Source organism: Simochromis diagramma, unplaced genomic scaffold (genome assembly GCF_900408965.1).
Source record: "Simochromis diagramma unplaced genomic scaffold, fSimDia1.1 OVJJ01000646.1, whole genome shotgun sequence".
In the NCBI taxonomy this organism is placed as follows: domain Eukaryota; kingdom Metazoa; phylum Chordata; class Actinopteri; order Cichliformes; family Cichlidae; genus Simochromis; species Simochromis diagramma.
Genome location: NW_024387279.1, coordinates 6,630,604 through 6,657,145, shown reverse-complemented (window position 1 = coordinate 6,657,145; position 26,542 = coordinate 6,630,604). Strand labels below are relative to the sequence as shown.

Genomic DNA, 26,542 nt, shown 5'->3' with positions numbered 1-26,542 from the left:
TCTTGTGATAATAACCCACTTCATTAGCCAGTGTAATAGAAGGTTATGACCCTGTATTTGTCTTTGCAGATTCTTATTACCTTTGTGAATGGCGAAGGATGCGGATGTCCAGCCAGGGCCAGTTTAACAGTGGTCTCCCAGATGTGTGGGTCATGGAGCCCCCGGGCTGTTACCATGAACTGGACGGGCTCTGACAGGTTGCCCACCTCCTGCTCGGCATACACAGTCCCATCGGGCCGCACGCTAAAGTTGGGGTCGCTGCTGACGAAGCCGACCTCTCTGTTGCGCTGGCAGTCCTCAAACTTTACTGCGGAGGAAAGGCAAAAGAGGTGCAGAATTAGCGAGCAGCACAGTGAGATTTACTCCAAAAAAGGTGTTTGCCAATCCTTGACACATCTGGCAGGCTAAAGATTAACCGGCACCCATCAAGACGTATCTTGAAATATCCCTTCTGCTGTCACTTCTGATTCCCTGCTTTGACATCTTCGGCAAAACAAACTGCTTATCTGCTCCTGAACTGGAATACATGAGGAAGAGGGGAGCCTAATTCTTCTTCATATTCTTTTTCCAAACTACGCAATGTCAAAATAGCATTTCCCTCTGCTTCTACAGGGGGAAACAGGAGGATGAGGTCGAGATACATTAAGCTGACTAGACTGAGTGAAATGCTCACGTGGAGCAAGGCTCTTTAATGACATTTGGTGGGTTCTGCTTCACTGAGACAAAAGAAAGGGAGCTTATGTTTGCACGCACATGCACAAGCTACTATCCCTGCATTCAGAGTAATGTACCAATGTGCATTATGGGAGGCTGGATGGGATGTTGGGGTGTTTACATATGTAAATGCTTGGCGCAGATCAGACGGAGACACAGAGAAGAGATGTTTACTGGGTTGCTGAGTGCATGTGCGGATTCTCCAGTGACAGCTGACATGAATATGCCATTATACTACACAAAACACAAAGAGAAACCAACAGACATAACAGTTTGGAAAATCCTTTCATTCCATTGCCAAATTCAATTAACACTCAAGGCACCAATTCCACTTGATTCACAGCATGATGCAATGACACCAAAAGTGAGAATGACTGATTATTATTTTCAACATGTCTATTACTTTATCACACGTGTGTGCGCGCTCACACACACACACACACACACACAGGCACGCCATCCTTTGTCTCTCTTTACCCCCGAGTTGAAATGCATGTGCTATGATGTTATCAGCAAAACTCTGGCTGTTGATAACAAGACAAATTGATTTCATAAATCACTCAGGGAACAGATCATCTGTTATGAGCAGTGGCAGTGCGATTTCTCAAAAATCCAGCATGAAGAATTCTGCACAGCAAGCTTTTTATCAAGCCATCTATTTAATTTATCGCCCAGCTTCCTGTCAAAAGCAGCTCCCAAACAACAGGCTAATAAAGCATGAGATCTACTGAGCCACTGCAGCTTAGCATCACACAAATGAGGCCGCTTGTTTTAAACCTCTGAGTAATTGCACGCGTAATGGGACGGACGGTAAACACAGTTTTGACAATGTGTGCATCTGTCTATGTTGGCAAATGCAATCCATATTTTCATTAAACACACACACACACACACACACACACACACCAGTAGAGAACGTTCTTATGTGACTGATAAGCTTTGTTCGAAATGATTGCCTCGCTTTAGGGATCATTTATCAATGCAGGGGATATTTAACATCAGGTTGTGACAATATGACACAGACCTGCTTGAATTGTGCACAGATGAATTGTGATGGCAGACATGTATTATGTAAATGACTTCAATTAGCTTGAACTGAGCAGGCTAATTGTTGTCACTTAGACAGGTCTCTTGTGGTGCAGCTGGAGAAGAGAGAGGCTTAAGGACGCGAGCAGCGCAAGGCACCGCTTATGAATTTGGGCGCGTGCGTGCATGCGTGCGCTCCTGTGTGTGCGTGCACGTAGGAGTAAGTTCAAAGTGCAGCTAGTGTGAGAATGTATGTCCTCAGCTGGCACATATATTAATTTTGATGTTAATGCAATAAAACCGCTGAGGTCTCTAAGGGTCTGCCTGAATCTGCTGCCTTTTGTGCTGCTGTGGTGGTGCCAGTTGGCATGGGAACACACATGTGGTCTGTGAGGCACTGCCATTGTGGAACACTATTAGAGCTGTATCTTTGATTCTTTTTCGGGGGCATCGGGCCAGCTCTCAGTTTACCATTCACCGCTGTGTACCCGCTTGGGGCTGGAACTATGACCCTGATTCCTGACACATCTACTAAGTGTGGAGATATTCATAAACGGTTTTCTATTCATTAAAATTCCTGTTCACAAAGCACATTCAAATCAGGTGGTGGGATCTGATCTGCCACGCTGTTAAAATAGAGATGAAAGCGGCAGCAAAGAGACAACGCTGCAACTAGATAGTGATAGGGAAACTCAGTGTGTGTGTATGTGTGGCTGAGTGAGAGAGATTGTATCATAAAAGCAGAAGGGGGAGAGGAAGATACTGTAGCATGCTAGAAAAAGGAAGATGGAGATATTTAGCAAAATAAAGAAAATAAACCCCCAGTCGGAGCAGTTTTCACAGCTCCTAAAAGAAATCGTTAGTTTTTAAGACAAAAAGAGTTAATGTTGCATGTAATTTACTTTGTCATTTTACGCTTGGAAAACAGCAGCATCCCTTTGTATGAAAAATTGGACTCCAGACAAATAAATGTAAAAGAGGCTCGAGGCTGTTTTCTTAGTTTGATGACCCTGAAACACTATTAATTAAAGAAAACCTACATATTTACAGCAGACACAATCAATGCTGATTTTAGATCAGCTTATGTGGAGCACCGGGGTTGAGTGGAGGAGATAGAGGAGACGACTATATTAATGCACAACACAAATGGGCAATGACACTGATGGGTTTTGGCTAATGCACTCTGTTGGACATCTGGTAGCGCCGCTTCAAACAGCCCCAACACAGGAGCTGCAAATCAGCGAGCAAAAGAAAACTGCAGGAAAGGGACAATTTTTGTGCCTTGCTGGTTACAGCAACAACCCTCTGATTCAAAGATCTGTTGCATCAATTGCCCTTTTTTTCCTCTCTGTGTATATGAAAGCATGTGTCCTTGTACTTTGCCTTGCTTCCCTCTACATCAGGAGTGATAACCACAAGCCCAAGGTTGTGTATGTTTGCCATCTGTACAGTGCGTTCGCTTTTCTTTTCTTTTTCTGTTGGCTTTCTGTGTGAAAACGTTACGCCGTGCATCCCCATGTAAGCTTCTCTGAGTGCATGTGCACAAATTGTGCCTCCCGTATATTTTAGGGCATCCACAGAGATGTTTGGCAGGCTGCTGAAGTTGGTGTCATTGTGCTCAGCTGCTTTTCTCTGGACTCGCATGGCAGAGAACATGCTGTCCAACAGAGCGGGTGCAGCACAGAAATGGGTAAAACAGAGCAGGCAAGCAGCCGTGACCACCGACCGCTGAGTCCTCCACTCAAACACTCACTCACACACACACACACACAGGCACTTATGCTCTTTGTCTCTTCCTGCTTGTAGCTCTACCGCAATCCCGCAGAGGAGTCCAATCCAACTCTTGTATGGAAACATTACATGCGCATAATGCGGATGGCAGGTCACTCTGCGCATCCACATGCAACCGCCTACACCGTGTTCACCTGTCGACCGTGAATGCCTCCCCTCACATCCTGTCACCGTCTCCTCCCTCCTGCGCTCCCCTGCAGTCCAGTGTCACAGCTCCTCATTCGCCTTTTCTCATTGTTCTTATTTCCTCTTCGCTGAACCTCCTCTCACTCTTCATCCATTCTCCACTCCCTTCTTGTATTCCCCGCAGACTGAGGTACTTTCTCCCCCGACGCAACGAGGGACAGCCAGTCTGTGCCAATATCCCAGCCAGACATAAAAATGGGCACCGTGGTGGGACAGTTATTACCATTGTTAAAGTGAGCTGAGAGAATGAGGAAAGAAACAACAGAGCTAAAAGGAGGTGCAAAAAAAAAAAAAAAAAATCACAATAAAGGTCGCGTCAGTGTGAATTAAGCATTTACAAACTTCATAGTTGGGTTTAGAAGTAATTATGACTTTAATGATCCTTTTCTAGAGTCTTTTATAGACGTGCCTTTATGGAAGAACCTTTATTATTCTATTGTCTATAACTGTTGCTTTTAATCTGCACGCCTCAGCCCATATTCACAGCGTTTGCTCCTGATTTGATCTGTGCTGTGCTTGTAATAAATACAGATTTGCAAGAGCATCAAAAAAATAGGCCACTGGCAACAAATGCATCGTGCATAATAGATGGGCCTGACTGCAACATACTGTAAAATACCCCAATGTACACACTTACACTTTTACTCTAAAGAAAATCTCATCTGTGTCACCTGAGACCTACTTGACAGTTTGGTCTGCTGTGTGTAAAGCTAGTAAACAGGCCCAGACTGAGCATATGGTTCTGCTTTTGTTAAGGTGCTGTTCATCACAGTCGTGGCAGAGTGCTAAGTAAACACTCCCTCTGGTACCCCACTGTTTTCCTCAAGCCAACAGGAAAATCAACGCCACCCACTCAATTTGCAAATAACAGTATTTTTGCCAGGCTGAGGCTGTGATAGACAGGAGCACAGAGCCCACTGATGAGTAAACGAACACTGGTAAAAACACGGAACATACTGTATGTACGGAGTTGAAAAGCATGCCAAAAAATAATAATTTCAGCTCAAAGAAAAAGAAGAAGACGGAGGCCTATGTAGCTTAAATTGCATGTGCCCGCTGTGAGTGATTAAATAGGCCATGCGTTTATGAGCTGAATTTCGTGACTTTTAATTTTGGCAAAAGTGCAAAACTTCATTTGAAGTGATAGCTCGATTTTTTTTTTTTTTTTAAATTGCCAGCAAAGCAAAAGGTATAAATGCTAAGATTGCTGAGCATTTGTTTTCAAGTACGCTGATAAAGCAGAGACACTTGCAATAAACTAATTACACTTTTAATGATAAACCGCGTTTAATGCGCCTCCGTGAAATGAAATTCAAGAGGCTTAAACTGCCAGCTAAGAGATTATGCCGTTAAATTCCACATAAGAATCCACTGCTGATACCAATGGCCTCAGAAGGAAAAGAAGAACACACTTCATCCCTAAAAGGTCAGCTCTCAGCACCTAAGAGAAATAGCCTTGTTTTCGGCTTGACTGCTGAGCAATTTTAATTGTTCTCATAGGGAAACTTTTATTGAAACAACCCACAGAGGTGCATGTAATCCTCCAGCATAAGTTAAATATATATATATATCTATATCTATATATATATATATATATGTATGTATGTATGTATGTGTATATATATATACGCAAAAGAGAAAGACTGAACTACTAAGGTATTTAGCTAAAAGCTAAATTATATCCATCCAGATTAAGTTACTAGAGAAAAATCTGAGTTGTAATATTCTTTCCACCTAAAAGGTTCAGGGAATGAGAAAAGTTTACATCGTTCAGTGGGCGGTAAAGTATCTGCAGTGGAACCGACATGATTGGCAAGTAAAGATGCAAAATATATTTTCTGATGTGGTGATTTATCCCTAAAGTGAAGCATCTTGTACATCTGTACTCAAAAACCTGAGGCGCCCCATGCAGTACAACACAACCCTCGAAACTCTTTTTGAAATCCAGCCCACCGTGCCCCCACAGGAATGCTTATAACTAATTCAATTTACATGCTGCTGTTTTTAAAACACTGCAGGTACAATGTGACTTTCCTGAAAAGGCTTCGTTTTTTTTTTTCCTGCCGCAGTTGGAAATGAATTTCTCTGCCTCTGCAGTTCTCTGTTTTAACAAAAGCCCACACAGTTCCCTCTGACAGCTCGCTCTCACAAAAAGAAACCACAGCGACTCAAGTGTGTGTGTCGCGGTGTGTGCTTATGCGTGAAAGGGAGCCAGCGTGAGAGAGATAAAGAGACAGAGTGAGAGAGAAGAGGGACATCGGAGTGGGAGTGTGCGACATGAGCTCTTTGCATATACGATTATTACCGCTGATGCATAAATGGGTATGGGTGTCGTTGACTGTGTCCCGCAAAGGTGTGAAAGTGCGTGCGTGGGAAGAGCAGGTGCTGTCAACCTGTATTTGTGGCTGTGCTCATGTTTCACTCTTTAAACACGGCATCCCTGTTATCTGCTGCTGCTGCTCTTAGGGAGCTGAACCAAACCTTGTTTCATTCAGAGCGCACCGTCTCATCTGCGTGGCCAAAAAATCCGCCCACGACCCCGCCCGCCCTGGTCCCTTCCCCTCTCACCACCACTACCACTACACCTTTGCTTATCTTCTGTAACCTCCCACTTCCCACAGGTGTGGAGAAACAGATGTAAAAGAAGGCCTGTCACAATACAGGCTGTGTTTTTAATGCAGCTCTGTCGGTCATGCAACCACACATCCAATCTGGGTGCTGTGTGGGCCACCTGCTCTGCGCTGTTTCAATGATGATGGAGGTTTCCTCACAGATATCTGTTTTCTCCAAACACCGCCTCGCTTGTACGTTAACATTTTGCACGGTTAGCCTCACTTTGCGATGAAGCAGAGCGGGGGCTACCCGCTTAATATCCCAGCATGTCAAAGTGCTGCTACATTCGTTGTCCGGTGAGTTTTGGCAGGGTGAACTCTGGCTAGAGCATTGAGTTTTTGCACATCCGCAGCCCTTCCTCTTATCTTTGCATTAGTCTCCTCTCATGGGCACAGGCACGAGGAGGCTTGAGGAATGAGAAAGGGGAAAAAGGCAAGATAAAGAGGGAGAGTGAGAGCAAAGCAGAGCGGATGCAATTAAAAGACTGGGTCACAGATCGCAGTGCCAGGCGTCAGTGTGATTAATACACCACCATTCAGCCCAGGAGCTTTTCTCCACTGTGGAGACGTGTGTGTGTGTGTGTATGTGGGGTTTTGTTTGTGGATTTGGTATTATCTAAGCATGCTGCAGCTAGGGGGCACCAGTAAGTCTCCAGAGGTGTACTGGGATTAACCCTTTCAATGGTTATGCCAAGATAAAAAATTAAAAATAAAAAGATGCCGGGTTGCTGGTGTCGTCAACACTGTGCCGACCGCATTCTCAAGCAGTGCATGTATATAAACCTGTACATAAACTGTTTCAGAAATCCACGATTCACCAATATTTTCTTAGCTGAAATTGTTCATTTTCTACAAACACAAGTAGAGCTACTTTTAAACTAAATACTGCTACCACTGCTAAAAATGATGGTAATTATTACTGCAATGTCCACACAGAAAGGTCCCAGCAGGCCAGTGGATTTTTAGCCATTACTGTGAAGTGACAGTGCTAACCACTGCACCATTGTGCCACCCTCTGTGGGTTCTCTCCAGGTACTCTCACAGTCCAAAGACGTGCTTATTAGGTTAATTGGCGATTCTGAATTGACCACAGCTGTGAATGTGGTTGTCTGGCTCTCTGTGTTAGAGAGCCCAACCACTCCCCCCACTACCCCCCACTAACCAGCAAGTCTGTCCCTACTGGGTTTCACCAGAAACAAAAAAAGGTCCAGATATTTCTGAACTGCCTAGTGATCATGGATAGTTTTAAATGCTTAGCATATTTAGACTAAACACAGAAATATAATAAGTTCTGGAGATAAATAAATAGATCGATTCCTATTTAGTAAATTTTGCTTTAGTCACTGCTGGATGTCACTTACAGTCTAATTTCTTGGCTTTATTCAAAAGATTATGGATGACACAGATGTTTATTGGCTTTAGTGTGTTTCTTATCTTGAGCGTTACGATCAGCTTCCCCAAAAGGTTGATTCTGTTCATCTGAACAGAATCAACCTTTTGGGATTTATTTACCTGCATGACTGAGCATGCATCAAGATTTTAGGATCAGCTACTTCTTGTCTTTCTTTCTTTGTTTTTACTGGTCTTTAATTCTTTTTCTCACATCACCTTTGATGTCTACACACACCAGGAAACACTTTTTGTGCCTTTCCTGGTTTCCTTCTTGTACCGTTTCAGTTTCTTCAGGAAGAGATAGTTTTGAGCGGTCAGGCGTCTAACTGAGTTTGGGCAGATGTTTAAATTTCACACTGTTGTGTTTAATGAGCACACACTATCCTCAGTTTTTTATTTCTGTTTTTATTTTTTGCACACCTTTTGGCTGACCATCTCATCAGTAGCTTCCCAGTCATTTCAGATCAGACCAAGTCCATGAAATCTGTCTTCCAGTCAATCTACCCTCTGCAGAAAACTTGCATCAAGGCAACAAACAGCGCCTAAAAAATTCCCCCGATTGAGCTATTGGCCCTTACCAGAGTGTTATGGTAATGAGAAATGTTCCTTTTTGAACCGCAGCAAGCTGCACAAACATATCAACCGATTCTTTCTTTTATTTCTTTCATCTAGCTCCCACTCACCAGACCTCGCCTTCAAGGCTTTCCTTTCGATTTAGCGTGAGCAGAGAAAGAGCCATGCTTTATCACAGCAATATCGCTTTTAAGGAGGTGAAGTGAAGAAAGTGCCTCAAGGCTACATAGCGTCTGTTATCTCCCGGTACAATATAATAATTGCACATAGCCAAAAGTAAAGGCAGTGGAACCTCAGCTGGGCCTAGTGACAAAGGAGGAAATGTGAGCAAACTAGGGGCAAGGATCACGGGGAAAGAAGAGGCTTCTGGGAAATATCAGTGCTCCTCACTCAACCGGATAACGACGATAATGAAATCCTCAAAGAAGACGTTTTGTCTTGTCTTTCTTTGTGAAATAATATCTATGTAACTGTGGCATCTCTTATCTGGTTAGTTTTAACTGGTCTTCAGCCAGTTTACCTTCAAGCACCTTTTTAAAATAAATAATATAACTACCTCTGCACAAGCCCCCACTTACCTCATCCACTCCCCACCCCCCCTTTTCAGTCCCCATAGAAGCCAAAGACTCACCAGGTAATCAGCTTTTAATTCTCTACCTTTTTTTTAACGTTCTTTCATTTTCTCTCTCTCCACCCTCAACTGCTGACTGAGGCGATCAGCAGCCATTTCTTCTCTGTGGGTCCTTTTTTCTCTCTCTCTCCATCTTTCCCCCTCTTTATTAGCATAAAAGTGTTTGCATCCTTCCCTGGTGATTGTTTAGCTGCTGTGTTCAGCATCTTGATTTGATTCCCTACAACTGCCCTAATTAGCATTACAAATATACACTTAGAAAGAAACAGAAATCTCTGATAGGCCTGACAGACTAATTTTGGGGAATGGAGGCCAGAGGAAAAGGCAGCAGTAAATTTGTGTAATAAAAGGTGTATCAGTACATCTCAATAATGAGGTGTCTCATCCAAGTCTACCGAAACTACACTTTCACCACATTTATGTAAATTAAAGGAGAAGGTGTTTCGCTTAGACTGAATAAAACAGCACATGGAGCAGCTTCCAATGGGAACGTGCTGGATGTTCAATTGTGGTTAAAAAAAAAAAAAGGGTGTAATCACAAGAAGAAACTCTGCTCTTATCTTCTCTCTGCACCCTCACTCTACAACAGATCTTGCCTTTTAAAGCCAATGATTAGACTTAAGACAGATCTCCTTCATTATCCACAGCTCTCATCCATTTCTCTCTAATCCTGTTTCCTACTCCAAAGCCCTTGGGGGCAAACAATAGGTCATGGCTAGCCATTAGTCTGCTGCTCCTGTGACCAGGGAGGAAATATTTAGACAAGGAGATCGAGACCCTTTCAAAAGTTAGCTACGCTGACTGCCATCGTAGCTGCCACGCTACGTCGTGTACTTTCTGTTAAAAGAAAGATCTTTGCCATTACAAAAGCAGGTAGCTTTCACCTCGTTCGATCTAAGGAGTGATGGAAACATAGAGCCTAAGATAATAATTGTTCAGCTACTACATGAAACTGGAGAAGGTCATTCTGTGAAAGTAAAACCTGTTTTATATTTAATAAAAACAAACAAACACCCACTTTACATCTTCCTTTTGTCTTTCCAAAGGAAAATAACTCATCGCGTCGCCTTGGTGGACCTGCTAATTTTGGCCATTTTTTCAAGAGCGATGGTATGACATGTCAGCATTATGAAAATATGGTATAACCGTGGTAGGCAGCTGTCTGTCAGCTGTGTGAATTTATATCCACACTGTGACATTTTTCAGTGCAAACAGACACTGTGAAACACCTGACACCTGCCCAACACAGGGTGGAGAAGCCAAAAATATCTATTAATTACACATGACGCAGCACGGCTTTGGAAAAGGTTTGTGAAATCGGAAAAACAAATTTTTCCCTGGCAATAGTACAGATGTCAGCTGCCTTTTTTTCAGTGGGTTTACTTGTGTTTGAAAAGCTTATGTCGATTCTGGTGCACGGGAATTGAATAATAAGTATCCTTTTGGTCAACCAGCAAACAAATGTGGTTTCTGGTTTTAACCGAGCCTGCAAAGTAAATGTCCCTGATCACAGACACGTGGACTATAAGAGCAAATTGTTGTGAGCTGAGTGCTAATGTTGTCATTATTGAGATAATTGCTTTTTCAGCCAGTAACACTGTGCCATAAGCCTCAGAGATAAAGTCAAAACAGGAATCAATGCCTTGCGCTTCAGGCTCAAAGAGAAACCATTTTACGTTTAATGTCAAACCAACAAAGCTGATTCCTCGGAACAGTGTTTCTAAAGGCATACTCGAGTGAAGACCAGTAAAGTTAACACGGAAATACATAAATAAAAGGAATTTTAGAAAGAAAACACACAAACACACACAGACTGTAAGTAAATCTATCAGTTAGTCAATAATCTACTTTGTTAAAGTTACAGTATTGATCTTTCTGGCATTTTGTAAGGAGAAATTAGCGTGCAATTAGTTAGTAAGACTGTGTTAGCAAACACAGCTGCCAATTGAGTGTATGCTGGGAACGCTGCTTATGAGAACAACAGAACAGCAAAAGAGCAGGAACAAAGACAATACAGCTGCTGACTGCAAAACCAGAAGCAACAGGCTGAAAGAATAAAACCACAGAAGTGAGGGAAGCTGCAGAGATGGTTGACTTTGTTTGAGGGTTTGTCACTTTGAGCGACATCGCCGTACACACTCATTTCATCTATTGTTCATATAAAATTACTATCTCGCGCTTTAAATGAAAGCCAGCAGCAAATATACAGTACGCTGCTTCGTAAATAGCGCGGTGGATGATAAAAGCAAGCATTTATGACTAACCACACTGTAGCTAAAGTATTTTATCCTGTGTAATCAACATTTGCACAGTCCCAGTTTGAGCTTGGATTTGCATATGTACTCGAATAAAAAAAAAAAAGCTTGAATCTTCCAGAGCACAGCCTTCCTTTAAAATTTAAGTTTCTTTCAACAGCTATTTGCTTTGAAGTCACCCTGGCCTGTTCCAGAAAACTCAATTAAAAACACGACTAATACATTTGCACCTAACATTTTCCACTTTCCTCTTTAAAACGTTTGATGTCCCCGACAGCCCAACGCTGTGCAATAAATGCGGAGATCACAGTGATAGTGACAGGAGAGTTTCAACAAGGACTCTTTCACACTCATTCATTGCTTCAAGTGAAGCTCTGACCTAAAGTGAAATTAAATAATGAAGGATATCAGTGGACTCCTATTGCGCCTTTTTTCCCCACTAGAGAAAGTCAACATGTCTCAAAATCCCATCACAAGAATGGTACAATCCAGCCATAAAAGTACTTTTTCCTGTTAAGTCTGTACTACATTTTTCTGCTGCATGATTTATAAATAATGTAGCCAAGTGTCTTTTTTTCCTCCAGCATTTCCCATATAGGTCCCCTAGTGACAGTTATCAGAGATCTGCAGTGGTCCTCAATATGAGCATAAGAGCTGTCCCTTAGGTGGCCAGTATTAAGCCTCGTCGCTATAGATGTAGAAGGCACAATAGGAAAAAGATGAACCTCTCTTTTCAGCTATCTACTAGGGTGGAATGGGAGGTCGGTCTCCCCGGACCATGGCGCCAAAACCATTATTCTTATCACTGCAGGACAACTCGCCGCAGGTCAGAAAAAAACTCGTCTGAAAGGTCAAATGAGAGTGTCTCAGTGTGTGTGTTTACCTCCTCCCCCGCCTCTCTCGCACTAGACATTTCTGTATTTCTCATTAACTGATAATACATCACTCATGACCTTGTGATAAAAAAACATTAGCTGGAGACAAGTCATTAATCATTAAAGAATCAGGCTGTTTAGGTTATCAGGTGAGAATGGGTATATGCGTTATCACACAAGTAATGGGTATAGGCTTAATTGCTCTTCTTAAGCAGCTCACCATATAGGATGCTTGCCTTGCCTGAACGTGCTTTTGGCTGGCATCAAAAATCTGCTTCAGGATTGGCCATTCGCAGCAGAAAAAGAGCAGCTCTACCGGTGCTTGTTGGAGATCCGGTCATATTCCTACTTAGTTACTAACTACTCAGTTACTGCAATTAGCTTTATGGAAAATTAGGGCTGAATGTATCTGACCCACCAAGAAAAAAAACACAAAAATACTGTACAATAAAAAATCCAATACCAAAAATATAACAATAAAACTACATTTTATAAATAAGCCATCATGTGTGAGAAGTTGCTCAGCTCACCTCCAGAGTCTGCAGCTGCAAGATGAGACTCTCTAAAGAGGCAGATGAATGACAAGAAGTAAGTACTGTTTACTTGTGCAGTGTCGAGCTTTTCAAGGACAAAATTCACAAAGCGCTTTACAATACTGAAACTGGTAAACAACAATTAAAATAGTACGAATAGATAAAGCTAAATAAAATCTAGCCTTTAGTTTCATGTGTGTCCACAGATCTTAGGTCCAGTTTGGCATGACAACCTCAAAAGCACAGACACCTTTAGTCTTTAACACAGATCTAATAGACCTCAGAGATCGATGTTTTTAGTAGCTCACAGATATATGGAGGCATTAAAAAGATATAACCAAAATTCAAAACTGGACTGTAATTTTTAAGGGGAGCCGGTGTGTCCCGCTCAGCCTGCTGACTGGATGTTTAGCCGTTCCTAAACTTTGAAAACAAGCAGGACATTTCCAATCGATCTTGGATGGAGTGTTTCTCTTGGACGGATGAAAAAAAATGAAATACTAAAAGAGGTTGCCAAATATACTTTGGCATTTGTAAATGCCTGTGGGCGGCCCCGTCCAACAACAGTGTGTGTACAAAATACTGATTTTCTTTTATTGTTAAGTTCAAATATCAAAAATCTTTTTTATTCCCCTGTTTTTTTACAAAACCACCAACTCCATCACTGCTGTGCTGTTGTTGTCTTGAACGCTCACTATCAGTGGTAGTGAGCTTTCAGCACGCACCGTACTGCAAAAACACAGTAATGTCATATTTATTTATTTATTTATTAGAAATTTGTAAGTGCTGTGACATCCGAAGTAGATTTTGTACGTTCCTGAGAGTCAGGAGCTGCACGTGCAGCATAGCTGTAAGTAGGTCATACAGTGGACATGTTTTATCTGTTTATGTTCTCTGCAGCTATAAGCCGAGTCCATTATCTGCTCCTGACTGAACCTTCAGAGTTTTACCTAGCATATCAAAGCCACTGTTTGGCTTTATTGACAATTTTCTTGAGAAATCCTGAGTATCTTTTCGCTTTAGTACATCTTCTGCCTAAGCATTCAAGAGTGCTGCTGTTTAATCGATTATCGCTCTTACAAACAAAACAAAGAAAAAACCTGTGGAGGCAGCTCTGTTTGAACATAAAAAGATGTTCACATGGGAGGCAAGGCAGTGTTGATGAACCGCAGACAGAAGCGGTCAGTCCACCAGATGAAAAATAAAATGAATGAACAGAACCGTTTACTACATTATCCAAACCGAAAAAATAAGAAAAAATCTTGGTATTTCTTACTTGATGTGCTTGATAAAATTTTAATTTAATCCATCTCCGAAGCAGGTAACTGTTTTTTTAATTTGAATTTATAAATGAAATTCTAATTTAATTTTTCACAAATTGATACATTACTCTGAAAAATTCCAGCGTGGAGTCTTCTTGATTTATTGTCGGTTTAAAAATGCTGAAAACACGTCTTCTAAAAAACAAAGAAAAGCAGCAGGACACAAGATTAGAGATTCAGAAAGCTCTCTAAGTAAGATATTAAGTAAAATATGTTTTAATTATCCTGGTATCATTTTCCATTAATTGAATATTGGCTATAATTACACAGAACAATAATCGTTCCTATTACAATTAATATGCACCATTCATTCTGTTGTTTGGCAACCATAAGCTGATGGCTGGTTGCCAGACTGGCAAACCACTTCTAAAATTTTACTCTGGGGCCCCTGGAGAAGTTGGATAGATTTTGTTTTCACCAGCTAAAGCTCGAGGATCTAAAACCCAACCAGCCAGAGCAGTTCTGAATACACAACACAACAGCACACTAAGGACCTGTCTCTCAAAGCAGCAAAATTAAATTAGCAGTTTAACAGCACTGAAAGCATGGAAGAATAAGGTTTCCTTTCATTTCAGTCCGTGGTCAGTTTTCTTTATTCAGCTATCATGATTATCCCATTTCCTTGCCACAGGTCTCGAGTCAAAGAAAAGCAACGCAGACTTAAAACACGGATCCAGAGGAAGCTGTTTAGAAGGCGCGGGTCTTCATTATGCTGACATACGCTGCTGTAATTATCACCTGGATAGTCTTGTTCTGTTTATCTGCCCCCCCCGTTCACCGTGTTTACAAACATTGCACATTCTCGCAAACTTTCAAGGTGAAATTAAGTGCTGCGATAATACAACAATATCAAGCAATAATTGTAAGTGCGAAAAGTATATTTAGACTTGCAAATCACTATGTAAACGAGGTCTGCGGTGGAGGAATCAGCCGTACAGCAATCACAGCTTCGGGCTTTAAAATACCAAATTAATTGCTGAGCTTTACTTTCATGCCAAATCCAAACTGAGTCTGACTCTCTTGCCAGCATCTATTTGTCAGTGTAGGTGTTAAACTTTCCAAATGATGAACGTCTCAGACGCAGAGCCTATCTGAGCTGACCAAACAGCGTTGTGTTATGCGCTGTAACTCGCTAACCTATAGCGTATGTCTGAATTTGGGATGTCTGCTTCGCGTAAATCTCGCCGGCGTGCTGCAGGCGCAGAGGTGACAGAGAGGCAGATGAGGACATCCAGTGCAGTATGAAGGATGGTGGCAGCCGTTCCCCCAGGCCACAGTGATGGCACTACATCGATCCAGCCACTCCGGAGCCTGAAGTGCAGAGCCTTTTGGCTTTGTCAGCACTGTTCAGCTCAGCGACGCTACAACTCCCCTGATCGCTGTCAGAGACCCAGGAGAAAAAGCCCAGGGAATGGCAAGAGAAAATGCTGATGTATCTGGAGTGGGGCAGGTGGCGCAGGACGGGCTCCATAACTGCTAAGCATTCGACGTGCAGTACTTCTTTATAAATTCCTACCTGTTAGAGAGTCAGGATAATTAATGTTTACTGTTGGGGAGGGGGAAAGCGGGAAAACAGAGGGGGCTTTTGGAGTGGTTCCTTCTTCATCTACCTCTAAACAGAAGCACCTGTTTCTCCTACTCAGCCTGCCAAATGCTCCTCCAGGAAACTTAATTCTACTGATCCACTTTATATTTACTCACATGGAGGTGTGCCGGCACCACTGAAGGTATGCGTGCATGTTATCCTCTTTGTCTCTATTTTATATCTTGTGCCACTGATCTTTCAATTCACTTTAGAGACTTTATGCTTTCGCTTTTTTTTCTCCTTTGCTGAAGGAGTCAATGTAGGCCAGATTTTGGTCTTTCAGCCTTCTGGTTCATTGTTAACTCTTTTTAAAGTTTGCCTGGATCTGAGTCATAGCACATACACACAGGAAACCTTGGTACTGAAGAGACCTTGACATGCACAGGTCGAGAAATTCAATAAAGATGTAGACAAATGTTTTAAAAATCAAGTCTGGGACATTTTGATTTGGGCGGCCACGGCGAGGAAGAGATTTAAAAATGACCTCATGATCAATAATACGGGAACACAACAAGCAGGCAGTTGTCGAAAACAGTGAAAAGCACATGTCTGTGAAGGTTCTCAGTCATCCAGGTCATCGTAGTCAAAGTTCTTTGCAAGCTCCTTTGACAGTGAAAAGCACACTTTCACATTTTGGGAAAATGTACTTCTCTTTTGTGTTCAGGGTTAAATAGCTAAATAAGTGCTTGTATTTAGTTTGCATAAGAATTGGAAAACACATTGAAACAGGTAGAGAAAAACAAACACAGCAGCATCGTGTTTAAAGCTTGCTAATTAACACTTTCTATTAATACAAATGCTGTCATGCAAAGGTTTATGTGATATAATTTCCTGTTTTTAGTAACTGTTGCTTTTATACTTTTCACAAACAAAGTAAAATATGCTGGATAATAAGCGGTGCAGGTGCCTGCAGATTCTGCCGCCTTTGGGCAGAGACAGCCGGTTCCCTGTTGTTGGTTCCCATTCCAGTGCTTAAGCAAGCTAACTGGGCACTAGTTGTTGGTTTATATTTACCATTCGAAAATGAGAGTAACACTAGTCCTCTAGCTTATGAATCTATGCAAAACACATAGCTTTCTTGGCTACTTTTCATAAACATTATGTATCGGTCCAGTCATCCATTCATTCTCTCCCGGTTATCCAAACCAGAGAGGATGGAGTCTATCAGGAAGAGGTAGAGTACACCCTGGACAGTCACAAGTCTAAGGACTAAGGGCTGCTTTAGACCTCTGCGGGGAATCTTCCTAGGGTTTGTGACACAACCAACAAAACCGACACAAATTGTTGCCAGCATATATTCTTGTGTTAGTGCATTATGTGTTAATTACCTGTTGTGAACTTGGTGTTTTAAATAAAACAAATACAACAAATAAATCCAGGGACTTTTTTCCCTCTTGGGTTGCCTCTTTGTAAAATAAAAATAAAACTGACCACAGCAGCAACAAATATATTTGTCCTTCAAGTTTTGAACATTCCAATAGTTCCAGCGATCTCTCTTCAGGAATCTGCTGATGTTTGTAAGTCCTTTAGTCTATCAGATCTATGATTATTTTTCCTTGTATTAAGACATTATTCTCTGACAAATTCAAAAGCTGTGGTGACAAAGTGGCCGGAAATACACAGGAGGAATTGACTGTATTGAGCAGAATAATCACAGTAGTCGGGAAGTGCACGACAGGATAAGGGTAGGAACTCAGGGAGGTTTGCGTGAAGAGAAATATTCACATCTGCGGCCAGTTTAGAATCATATTAAACCAACATGCCCACACAGGAGGGCAGGGCAATATGGCCAAAAATATTTATCACGACATATATTTGAAAATTTGCAATAACGATATAACTGACAATATAATTGACGCAAGACAAAATACTTTACAACTCCAAAACTTTATTAGTGCAAAAAAACCTCAATTTCTTTGCACTTAAACGAGCAGCTGTTTTTTATGTGCATTAAAGCCATATAAAAATTCCACAGTGCAAATGCAAATTCCTTGCTGACAGTTTAACCAAAAAGGCATTTCCAATGGAAAAGGGCTGACATATCCTGAGCAGAACCATGTATAATATCCACAAAAGTTAAAAAGAGGTGCTTTGCAACATGAAATTGCAGTGTGCCAAATAAATAAGTCAAATACATATTTTTCGGACCATAAGGTGCACGGGATTATAAGGTACATTAAGCGAAACAAAACAGTCAGTTGCTTCCTCCACTTCTGTACCATTGATGCATTAATGCTGAATTCCCTCGCAGCTGCTCTATTCCCATGTTCTACTGCCCGATACTGATAGCCCTGACTTTAAAATATGCTTTATACGCATGTCTCTTAACAGGTGCCATTTTGGGTCCTTATACACACACAATACGGTAATATTATGTTGACGTATCACTCTGTGAGGCTCCTGACTATGGTATCCATAATGCTCCGTCAATCCAGGAAGCGGCGCGGCTTCGTAGCTTACCAAAGTTGTAGTAAAACATTTTTGGACAGATTTTTGAGCGCCGTGTACCACATAAATTTGGTTTGAGGTCAGTAAGCACAACCAGAATTCATACATACGGCGCACCAGATTATAAGGTGCAGTGTCGATTTTTAAAGAAAGTAAAAGGCTTTTAAGAGCGCCTTATAGTCTGAAAAAAAATATGGTAATAACGACGGCCCGCTTGCATGTTCTACAAAAAAAACCCAAAAAAAACGTTGGTGGCTATCTGACGGAAAAAAACCAAACCAGTTCCACACCACTGAAGTGGCATCATTTTTACAAACCAACTCTGGTTCATCTGTTTCATTCACCGACCCGCTTTCGCCCTTCTCATCCTCCGTCGCCACCATGCTTTTCCCACCATGTGTGTATGAAAACAAAGGCACTGTGCGTGCGTGTTTTACCCATATTCTATTGCAATATTTCATTTTCTTATCATTGCCTAACATTATACCGGTATTACCGTTACAACACAGCCACAAGGAGAAAATGCAAACTCCACACAAAAAGACCCCAAACACTGATTCGATGCTGCTGGTCAGACTCACGACCTTCTTGTTGTGAGGTGATGGTGCTAACCAACGCTCCACTGTGCTGCCCTCATCTGAGCGATACGTATACGATCAGAGGATTCTTTCCTCCAACAAATGCAGCACGGGAGTTTGGGGCCGGCGCCTTGATAGACCCCCATTAGCTTTTGACACATCTCTTCTCACTTCCAATCAGACAATGAAGGAATAAGCCTCCAGGAAAAAAACGTTTACAGTATTGCAAAAAAATGAAATCAAATGATGCTGCCAGGAATTGTAAAACTGAACTTTCTGCTGCGCACAGAAGAAAAAGGCTGTCTTTCACCCCGTAACTATGTGTGTGTTCAGCAATAACAGAGCAGTGAAATCCATTAGGCGCTATTGCAATGCTGGCATAGTAACTGTTTAGGTGGGATAAGCAAATTCCTGCACACAGGCAAATTTGCAAGGTTGTCAGATGTGAAAAGATGACAAATATTCATCTCTTCACTTGAGTGTCAACATAATCAAGTCGGCTTGTTTTAGGCTGAAGAGAAATTTGGATTTTCCCGGGGGGACCTGCAGAATGATGACATGGATATCATGTAAAGAAGCCTATCGCTCCCACCAACCTGACCCACAGTTTTTCTGCTCTAAAACTGCCAACGCAAAAGTCAAAATCTTTGTTATATTATGTGATTTACAGTACACGAGTTGATAAAGTGTTCATAAAGGTTTAGAGACATCATATGATGGAAAAAAAATGGGATGACATGACATTTGTCTCTGTTGTAGAGGGAGAGGGGGGGAAATACAATTCTGACTATTTCGCATGAAAAGCTTGCTGGGAAATGTCAAGCTGACTGTCATTAAAGACTCAGTGACATTTTTATTCCATCTTTTAAAGCTATGATTCCATCTCTGCCAACAGAGGCAGTAATCTGCTGCTCCCCAACAGACAGACGTCAGACAGATTAACTCAATTACTCTTTGACTTGAGTGAATGAAGGAAACAATACATTTCTCATTTAAGCTTAATCCTGTGTGGGAGCAGCGGAGGAGGAATATAGCAGGTGGAGGAAAGGCAGAGACGGGGAAGAAGGCGGGAGCGCATGGGGCTTAAAAATGAATTCGGAGACAGCCGGCGTGTTTGCTCATCTTTTTTCATGCTCTTGCTTAGTTGGCGAGCGGCAGAGGGAGAGAGAGACGGCAGAGGCAAAGATGGAGAGGAGGAGAGACGGCGAGCGATGGAGAGATAGACATGATGGAGTGACAGACAGGGAGACAGTCAGGCGCGGGGAAGAGAAATGAGAGAGACAGAATGGGGTTTACAGCTTCAATATGTCAGAGTTAGTTTGCGGTATGAAGCAAAAAAAGAAAAAAAAATATTCAACCAATTTCCACCGTGCTGACACACCCGAACTAATACCCTGCACGGGGCATTACAGTCAGCCTTGTGTATGAAACACGGTGTGACACATGAGGTCTCTGTATTGTCTGCAGCATCTGTTGCAGGGGCACAGATGGCAATGGCCATCGTCGCCGCTGCTCCGCCAAGCTCCTGCCTCATGGGAGAAGTGGTCTGTGATGACGTTTTACTGACAGTGCGGGGGTCATCTGGCAACACATGACACAGGGTGTGTGTGTATCTGTGTGTGTGTCTGTGTGGGGAGGGGCATTTGCGATGTGAAGGATGGATATTTGTACGGTGTGTATGAAAAGGTCAGGTCTGGGCGCTTACTGCAGCAGCAACATCATTGAAACCCCGGGGCGGCAGCAGCGGTGAAACCCGGGATCCTCAACAAAGCTCTGTCAAGGCTGCAGGAGAAAGCTGTCAGTGCAGACGCCTAAACCTTTACCGCCCTTCCCTCTGCCTCACACTCACTCTCGCCTCGCTCTGACTCATTGTGTCAGCTCTTCAAACTCTCTCCATTCTCTCCTGCCTTAAGCGAGACGCGGAGAGCAAAGGGAAGAATGAGTCCATCTTTGGCTGCTGTAAACAAAAAAAAACAAACAAAAAAAACAGGAGCACTCTTTGTGGTGTGTGAATTTTCCCCGTCTCCTGTCTGCATGCCAAGTCAAACTTCCCCTCTGTTCCTCACACGCGCGCGAGAAGGAATTCTTTTGCCCCATTTTCCTCAATTACTGGCCCCTTCGATTACTCACAGATAAAAATAAATTGAAGGAGGTGGAGATAATGAAAGCACGGTGAGAACAAGGCAAAGACAGTGATCCAGGAATATTGGAATTGACTTGAGCGGCTCCGGCGCCTTTTCTGCTCCTCTATTCTGAATGGTGATAAAGGCTCATTAAAAATTCAGGGCTCTACTATCAAAAGAGCAGACGTCGGCATTTGGCCGGAGTGGGAGACAGCAGACGGTGTCTGGACTCGTCTGTTGGTTTTGCTGTATAGCATCAGGTCTGTTTCTGTAGATTTGGACTTTTGCAAATCCAAACCGATTTTTTGACTAAACAAAAAAGGATTAAGTTGTCATTCAAACACTTTAGTTCACAAATGTCGAACGCGCAACAAAACCAAGCACAAACTGATATCTCCATGTTGATTTGATTAATGCTTCATTAGGACTAAACTCCACTGTGATGTCACAATTTTGCGACTTAGTATAAAAGGGCTCAATCAAGTAGTTTAGTTACAAAAACCTAACACAAACAGCACCTCTCAAAAATAATATGTAAACATGTAATATATATGTTTATAGAGTACACAGTTTTACCCACATGTACTTTTGTCAGTCTTCACACAACCTCTGTTGACTTACACATAATGTTGATGCTACATGCAAGGCAGAGGATCACCAGTGTTACTGCAGTTCCTCCTGGGGGAGACATAAGTGCCTGAACCAGACTTTATGGCAAACCATTCAGCATTTAGCAGTAAACCCCCAAACGTGAACGTCATGGTGGCATTTCAGAGAAGTCATCGGACGGACAATCTTATTGGGTCCTCGGGAACTATAAAAGATTGAACAACAGTTAGAAAATATTTCTCCAAATGAAGTTGAACACTTCTAACTGCAGATCAGGACAACGGCAAATGCATGATTATTTTTGGCCATGTTTTCAAAATCTAATAGAAATAAACATCAGATCAATGGTGTACATATAAAAGAAAACTTCACCAAATCTCCAATATTTGTAAAAGTGACAGCTGATAGAGATTTACACATACCGTTCTGCTCTGTCAGCACTCTACTAAAGCAAAGGTGTTTCATACGCAGACTGTTGCAATCATGAATTCAATTAATGACCACAAGAGGCCATGATGCATTCAGTGCATAGAGGACGTCTCGTATTTATTTCGCTTCACTGTTTAAACTCTTTCCAAACTTCTGAGGCTGCATTTATCTTCTATTCATGTGAAACTATTCAAGAGTTGTGGCAAGGTTATTCAGTCGCATCAAAGATCCAAATATCATGCAGCTTATTATTCTATAGCCATGAATTAACCATTATTAACTACTTAATGTATCCATTATACTGTTGGTATACTATAGTACTAGTAGAGAGCATTGGGTGTAGCCACCCTGTAGCGCCTACAGTAGGTGTACATGTTACTAGTTCCTACATAAATCTTTGAATATCCATTTTCCACTTTTCTTTGACAGTTTTTTTTTTCCAATATGATGAAAAAAAAAGCAGAGGGATCTGTGTCAAAACACAAGGACGTCTCTACATGAGAAAAGAAATTGAAAATGTATTCAAATGTCTGTTTGTCTGCACTTAACATTGAAAGTTAGTGTGCTTATTCACAGTCTCTTTGCTTTATGTTTCAGGTTGAAAGCAAGTGGTATGCTAGTTAAATCTGTCTACTCTTTATATTTGATTCCAGCACAGTTGGTGCATGTAAATAAACATGGTAAATGGATTGATTCTTATATAGCGCTTTCCTACTCTCCCGGAGTACTCAAAGCGCTATATACAACATGCCACATTCACCCAGTCACACCTATTATCACAAGCACTTTCTCTATACTTAGTGCTGTCTAACTACATTCACACACATTCATACTCCGATGGATGCATCGGAGAGCAAATTGGGGTTAGTATCTTGCCCAAGGATACTTCACATGCAGACTGGAGGAGCCATGGATCGAGCCACCAACTGTCCGATCAGTAGGTGACCCGCTCTACTTCCTGAGCTACAGCCACCCCAACATGACGACAAATGGCTAATTTTCTGTTATTCTTCTTAATGTACTTAAACACTGGAATATACCTTCCATACCTGCATTTGATGGAATCGTTTCACAACAATTTGCAGAGTAATATTTTATAACTGCAATTACCCATCTGTGTACCCAGATGTTCCTGTATAAGCAGCATGATATGTTCAGAGTAATGCCAGCCCAGCTCGTTAGGACTAAACACTGGGGATTTTATCTATTGATTCCATATTATTAGGTTTTCTTCAAAACAAGCTACAACTCTTTTGGTTGCAACGGCTTGAAAAAGTATAATTATATGTTTAAAGAACTATAACAGCAAAGATTAGTAAAAGGGGTCAAGCAATTTCACTACAGTGATTTTTTTTATTTTTTACTTTAATTAATTTCAATTGTGCCCATCCTTACATCTGCTAATTACAGTTACCTAGCTTATTCAGTGTTAGACAAGGATGAGGTTCACCATAGAAGCTCTCCCTCTCCTGCAGCAGTGTGTCTGCACAGATAAAACAGCAAAGCGGGAGCTGGACTGTTCTCTCTGTGCTATGGGTTGGACATTCAATATCAAATTTGTTGTAGATTAACATAGATATTTATTAAGGCAGATTCCAATGTGCTTTCATTGTACACGCTTCATTGTTTTCAGGGATGTTGGGTAGCTTAAGAGAAATGGACAGTAGGCTTTACAATATACAAAGATAGAACCCTGCTAATAACAGTCTCTTTGGCAAGGTCTCCTGTAGTGAATAAACATCAGCTATATAATTTCATTCGTGTATATTCATTAGGGAATCATTGCGCTGAGAGTTTAAATCTGTTTCCTTTCAAACAGGTCAATTTGGCTGAAGGCAAATTAAGGTTCATAACCTTGCAAAGGTTTTGCTTGGACTGTTTTTACTAAGTACCAAAGGTTTTGTTCCATCCATGCAAACTAAGCGAAAAGCGTAGATGTCCCCCACAGCCATGACCTCAAGCTCCTCTTGGGGGATGCAGAGAACTTCCCAGGCCACACTGAATGTATAATCCAACCTGCATGTTCTGAATCTGCAATCTGGGCTCTCACTAACTGCAAATAACCAAAAATATATGGAAGGTCTGCTGATGATATGCCCAAAATTGCCTCAAATGGCTGTATTTTCTATCTTTTTTTTGGACACTTTAGTCTAGTGTCAATTTTTTGTCATTACTCTGCGATTGCAATAGTTGAAATTTAAAATGACTTTGGGTGTAATTCTATAAGGGAGAAAAGTGTGATTTATAAATATTTCAATATGCATTCTGTGCAAGGAGCATCGTGAGGTGATGCGTGAGAGACTTAAGCAGGGAAACCTAAGAAGGTAAAAAGTCACTGACAAGAAAACTGGAACAAAGTAGCTAGACATAAAAAGCACCTCATCTGCTTCCTTGTAAATTCCTTCCAGTGGTTGAGTTAAACTGAGCATTAAGTCTTACATAAGTACAGAATAAATGCATATGTACATTTGCTTCAGAAACATCTGACGTGATGTTTTGTTACTGCTCTTGCTCTTTTCTGTTCACTCTGAATATGTCTCCATGCCAACAACGTTGCTGAAATTATGTTCTACATTTACTAGCAAGGGGTTTTCATATTGGTATATTAGCTGTAAGCTATAAAGACTTTCAGAGCACTGTAATTATAACATATATTGAGTAATTATTGTAACTACTGCTTTTAGTATTATTGTGTATTGCAATTGAGGGGGTGATTTGTCCCATTCTCATTCCCAAGTCGTCACAAAGAAACACTTGGTCAAAACGCCTCCTGCATAAGTTTTGAGATGCAGTGGAGTCTAACAGTTTCCTTAGAGATTAAAAAAAGTATTATGATTCTGAGTCAACTGAAGATCCTCAACATGAAGTGAAACAGATGTTTTAAAACCTCCATTGCTGTTGCCACTGTCAAAGGATGTAACCAAGGAAACGTTGAAGCTTATTTGAGATGGAAGTTGAACATTTAACATGTTAACACTGTAAGGATGTATTGTAACCCCCTTAGTTTTAGATCCTAAACCTAAACACACAACTTTTTAGTTCCCAATTTAAACCAAACAGTGACAGAAAAGGAAAAGTCAGAAATAAAAGAGTTAATAAATCCATTCCCAAGTAAGACTAGTTTGTCCTTGAGTTGGAGATGTGTGATTAAGTGATTATCCCACCTGAGCTGGCTCCTAACACGTGTTTTTGTTGCTTTTTGTTCTTCCTCATGGAGCTCAAGTGGTACCACTTTTCTTAAAAGAAGAAGAGGTTCCTGATAAAAGTGTCAATTTGTAACAAGTCTGGGTTGAGAATGCGCTGATGTGGAGTAACCCCCAGCCCAAGCTGCTGCGCCATTGCTATGGGAAACATTCTTGTCAAACAGCGTGGAGCTTTCAATGTGCAGATTTTCATTATTTTTGAAAATATTAATTACATATATTAATAGGAGATTCACCATAATATATTTAGTAGTGGTACATTATAAGAACTAGCACATATCCATATATATTGCATGCTACTCTCATTAACTTACATTAAAATGACACATTACTTTTATAAGGTGCATGCTGCATGAATGATAACAATACGCCATTTTAACCCATTGGTAGATAGTTACTAGGCAAACATGACAACGTCATAATCACATAGATAAAGACCTTCAGATGTGTGTGTCAAGGTTGGTTGCTGAACTCCTGACTGTGTATTTCACAAACAGACACACAGAGATTTTGCATATTAGAGTAAGATTCTAATTCAGCGGCGTTTTCGTTGCCACCTTGTTATCTAATCTTTTTAAACTTGTTAATAGAAGTTTAAAAGTTTCCATGTTTATGAGGGCTAATTTGAGACAAGATAAAGCTGAGGGGGAAATGCTAGAAACAAGAAAAACTCATCTTTGAAAATGTAGTGAACCAGGGTTTTGTCGCTGACTGCAGCAGGAGTGTTTACAATGTCAACACTGCTCATTAGCAGGTTATTGCGAGGAAAACACCCCAGTAATGATTAGGATTTTTATATCCCTCCACTTAAAGGGTCAAATATTGAAACAGTATGTGTTTTTGTGTTTAATTCAATATGAAGCAACCAAAACACTTAACTTTTTCCAGTGCAGCTTCTGTGCCGGCAGACAGCCTCACGACACTGTTGTACTGTTTGCCTTACAACAGTGTGCTACAGATGAAAAGAAATAGACTTGCCTGATATCAATTTCTAATTAGGACAAATATGTTGGATCAGCCATTTCCTTCCTGTCATTGTTTTATCTTTGGTACAAGATAAGCTGAGATCAGCGAAAAAACGAGAATCGGACAGAAAAAAAATACAACACTGGTGCCCTTATCTAGTGGAGTACAAGTAAGAGAAATAAAGAGGAAAACACAATGATAGAGAGTCAGAGAAAGGAACAATTACAAAAAATGGGATCATGTATATTTTAAGGACAAATATTCTCCCCTCTGTCCCCACTGTCAGTTAATAGGTCACAGTTATTAAAGAAACTCTTCCTGACATGTCAAGCACAATTTTCAAGGCAAAAATAAGGGAGAGAATCAAAAGTAAAGAGAGCATGGACAAACGGGATGAAGAAACTAAGAGAGATATGAGAAGGAGATAAAAAGGATTCAGAGAGAAAGAAAGGGAGGCAGGAAAATCAGTGTTTGTGATCGGGCACAAAAAGAAGGATAAAGAGGTGAGAAACAGTGATGCTGACATGATGAGTATTTGCAAAAGCATCAAATAGACCCGAGTGAGTAAAATGGAATAATGAAACACAACGCTGGCATAAAAAGAGTTTGAAACATTTCCTTAACCCTTAGATGATCCTTAAAAATCCTGACTATTTTTACAGTAAGGACAAAAAATGCCACCTTCCCAGAA

General features: G+C 41.2%; 1 protein-coding gene across 2 annotated transcripts in view; it reads right to left on the bottom strand.

Annotated features, from left to right (window-relative positions):
- Window positions 1–26,542, bottom strand: part of cdh4 (cadherin 4, type 1, R-cadherin (retinal)) — a 214,489-nt gene that overhangs the window by 82,447 nt on the left and 105,500 nt on the right. For both annotated transcript variants that reach the window (XM_040002896.1, XM_040002897.1), the window contains exon 4: window positions 81–307. In XM_040002896.1, the coding sequence (XP_039858830.1) occupies window positions 81–307 (227 nt within the window). The remainder of the gene's footprint in view (window positions 1–80; window positions 308–26,542) is intronic.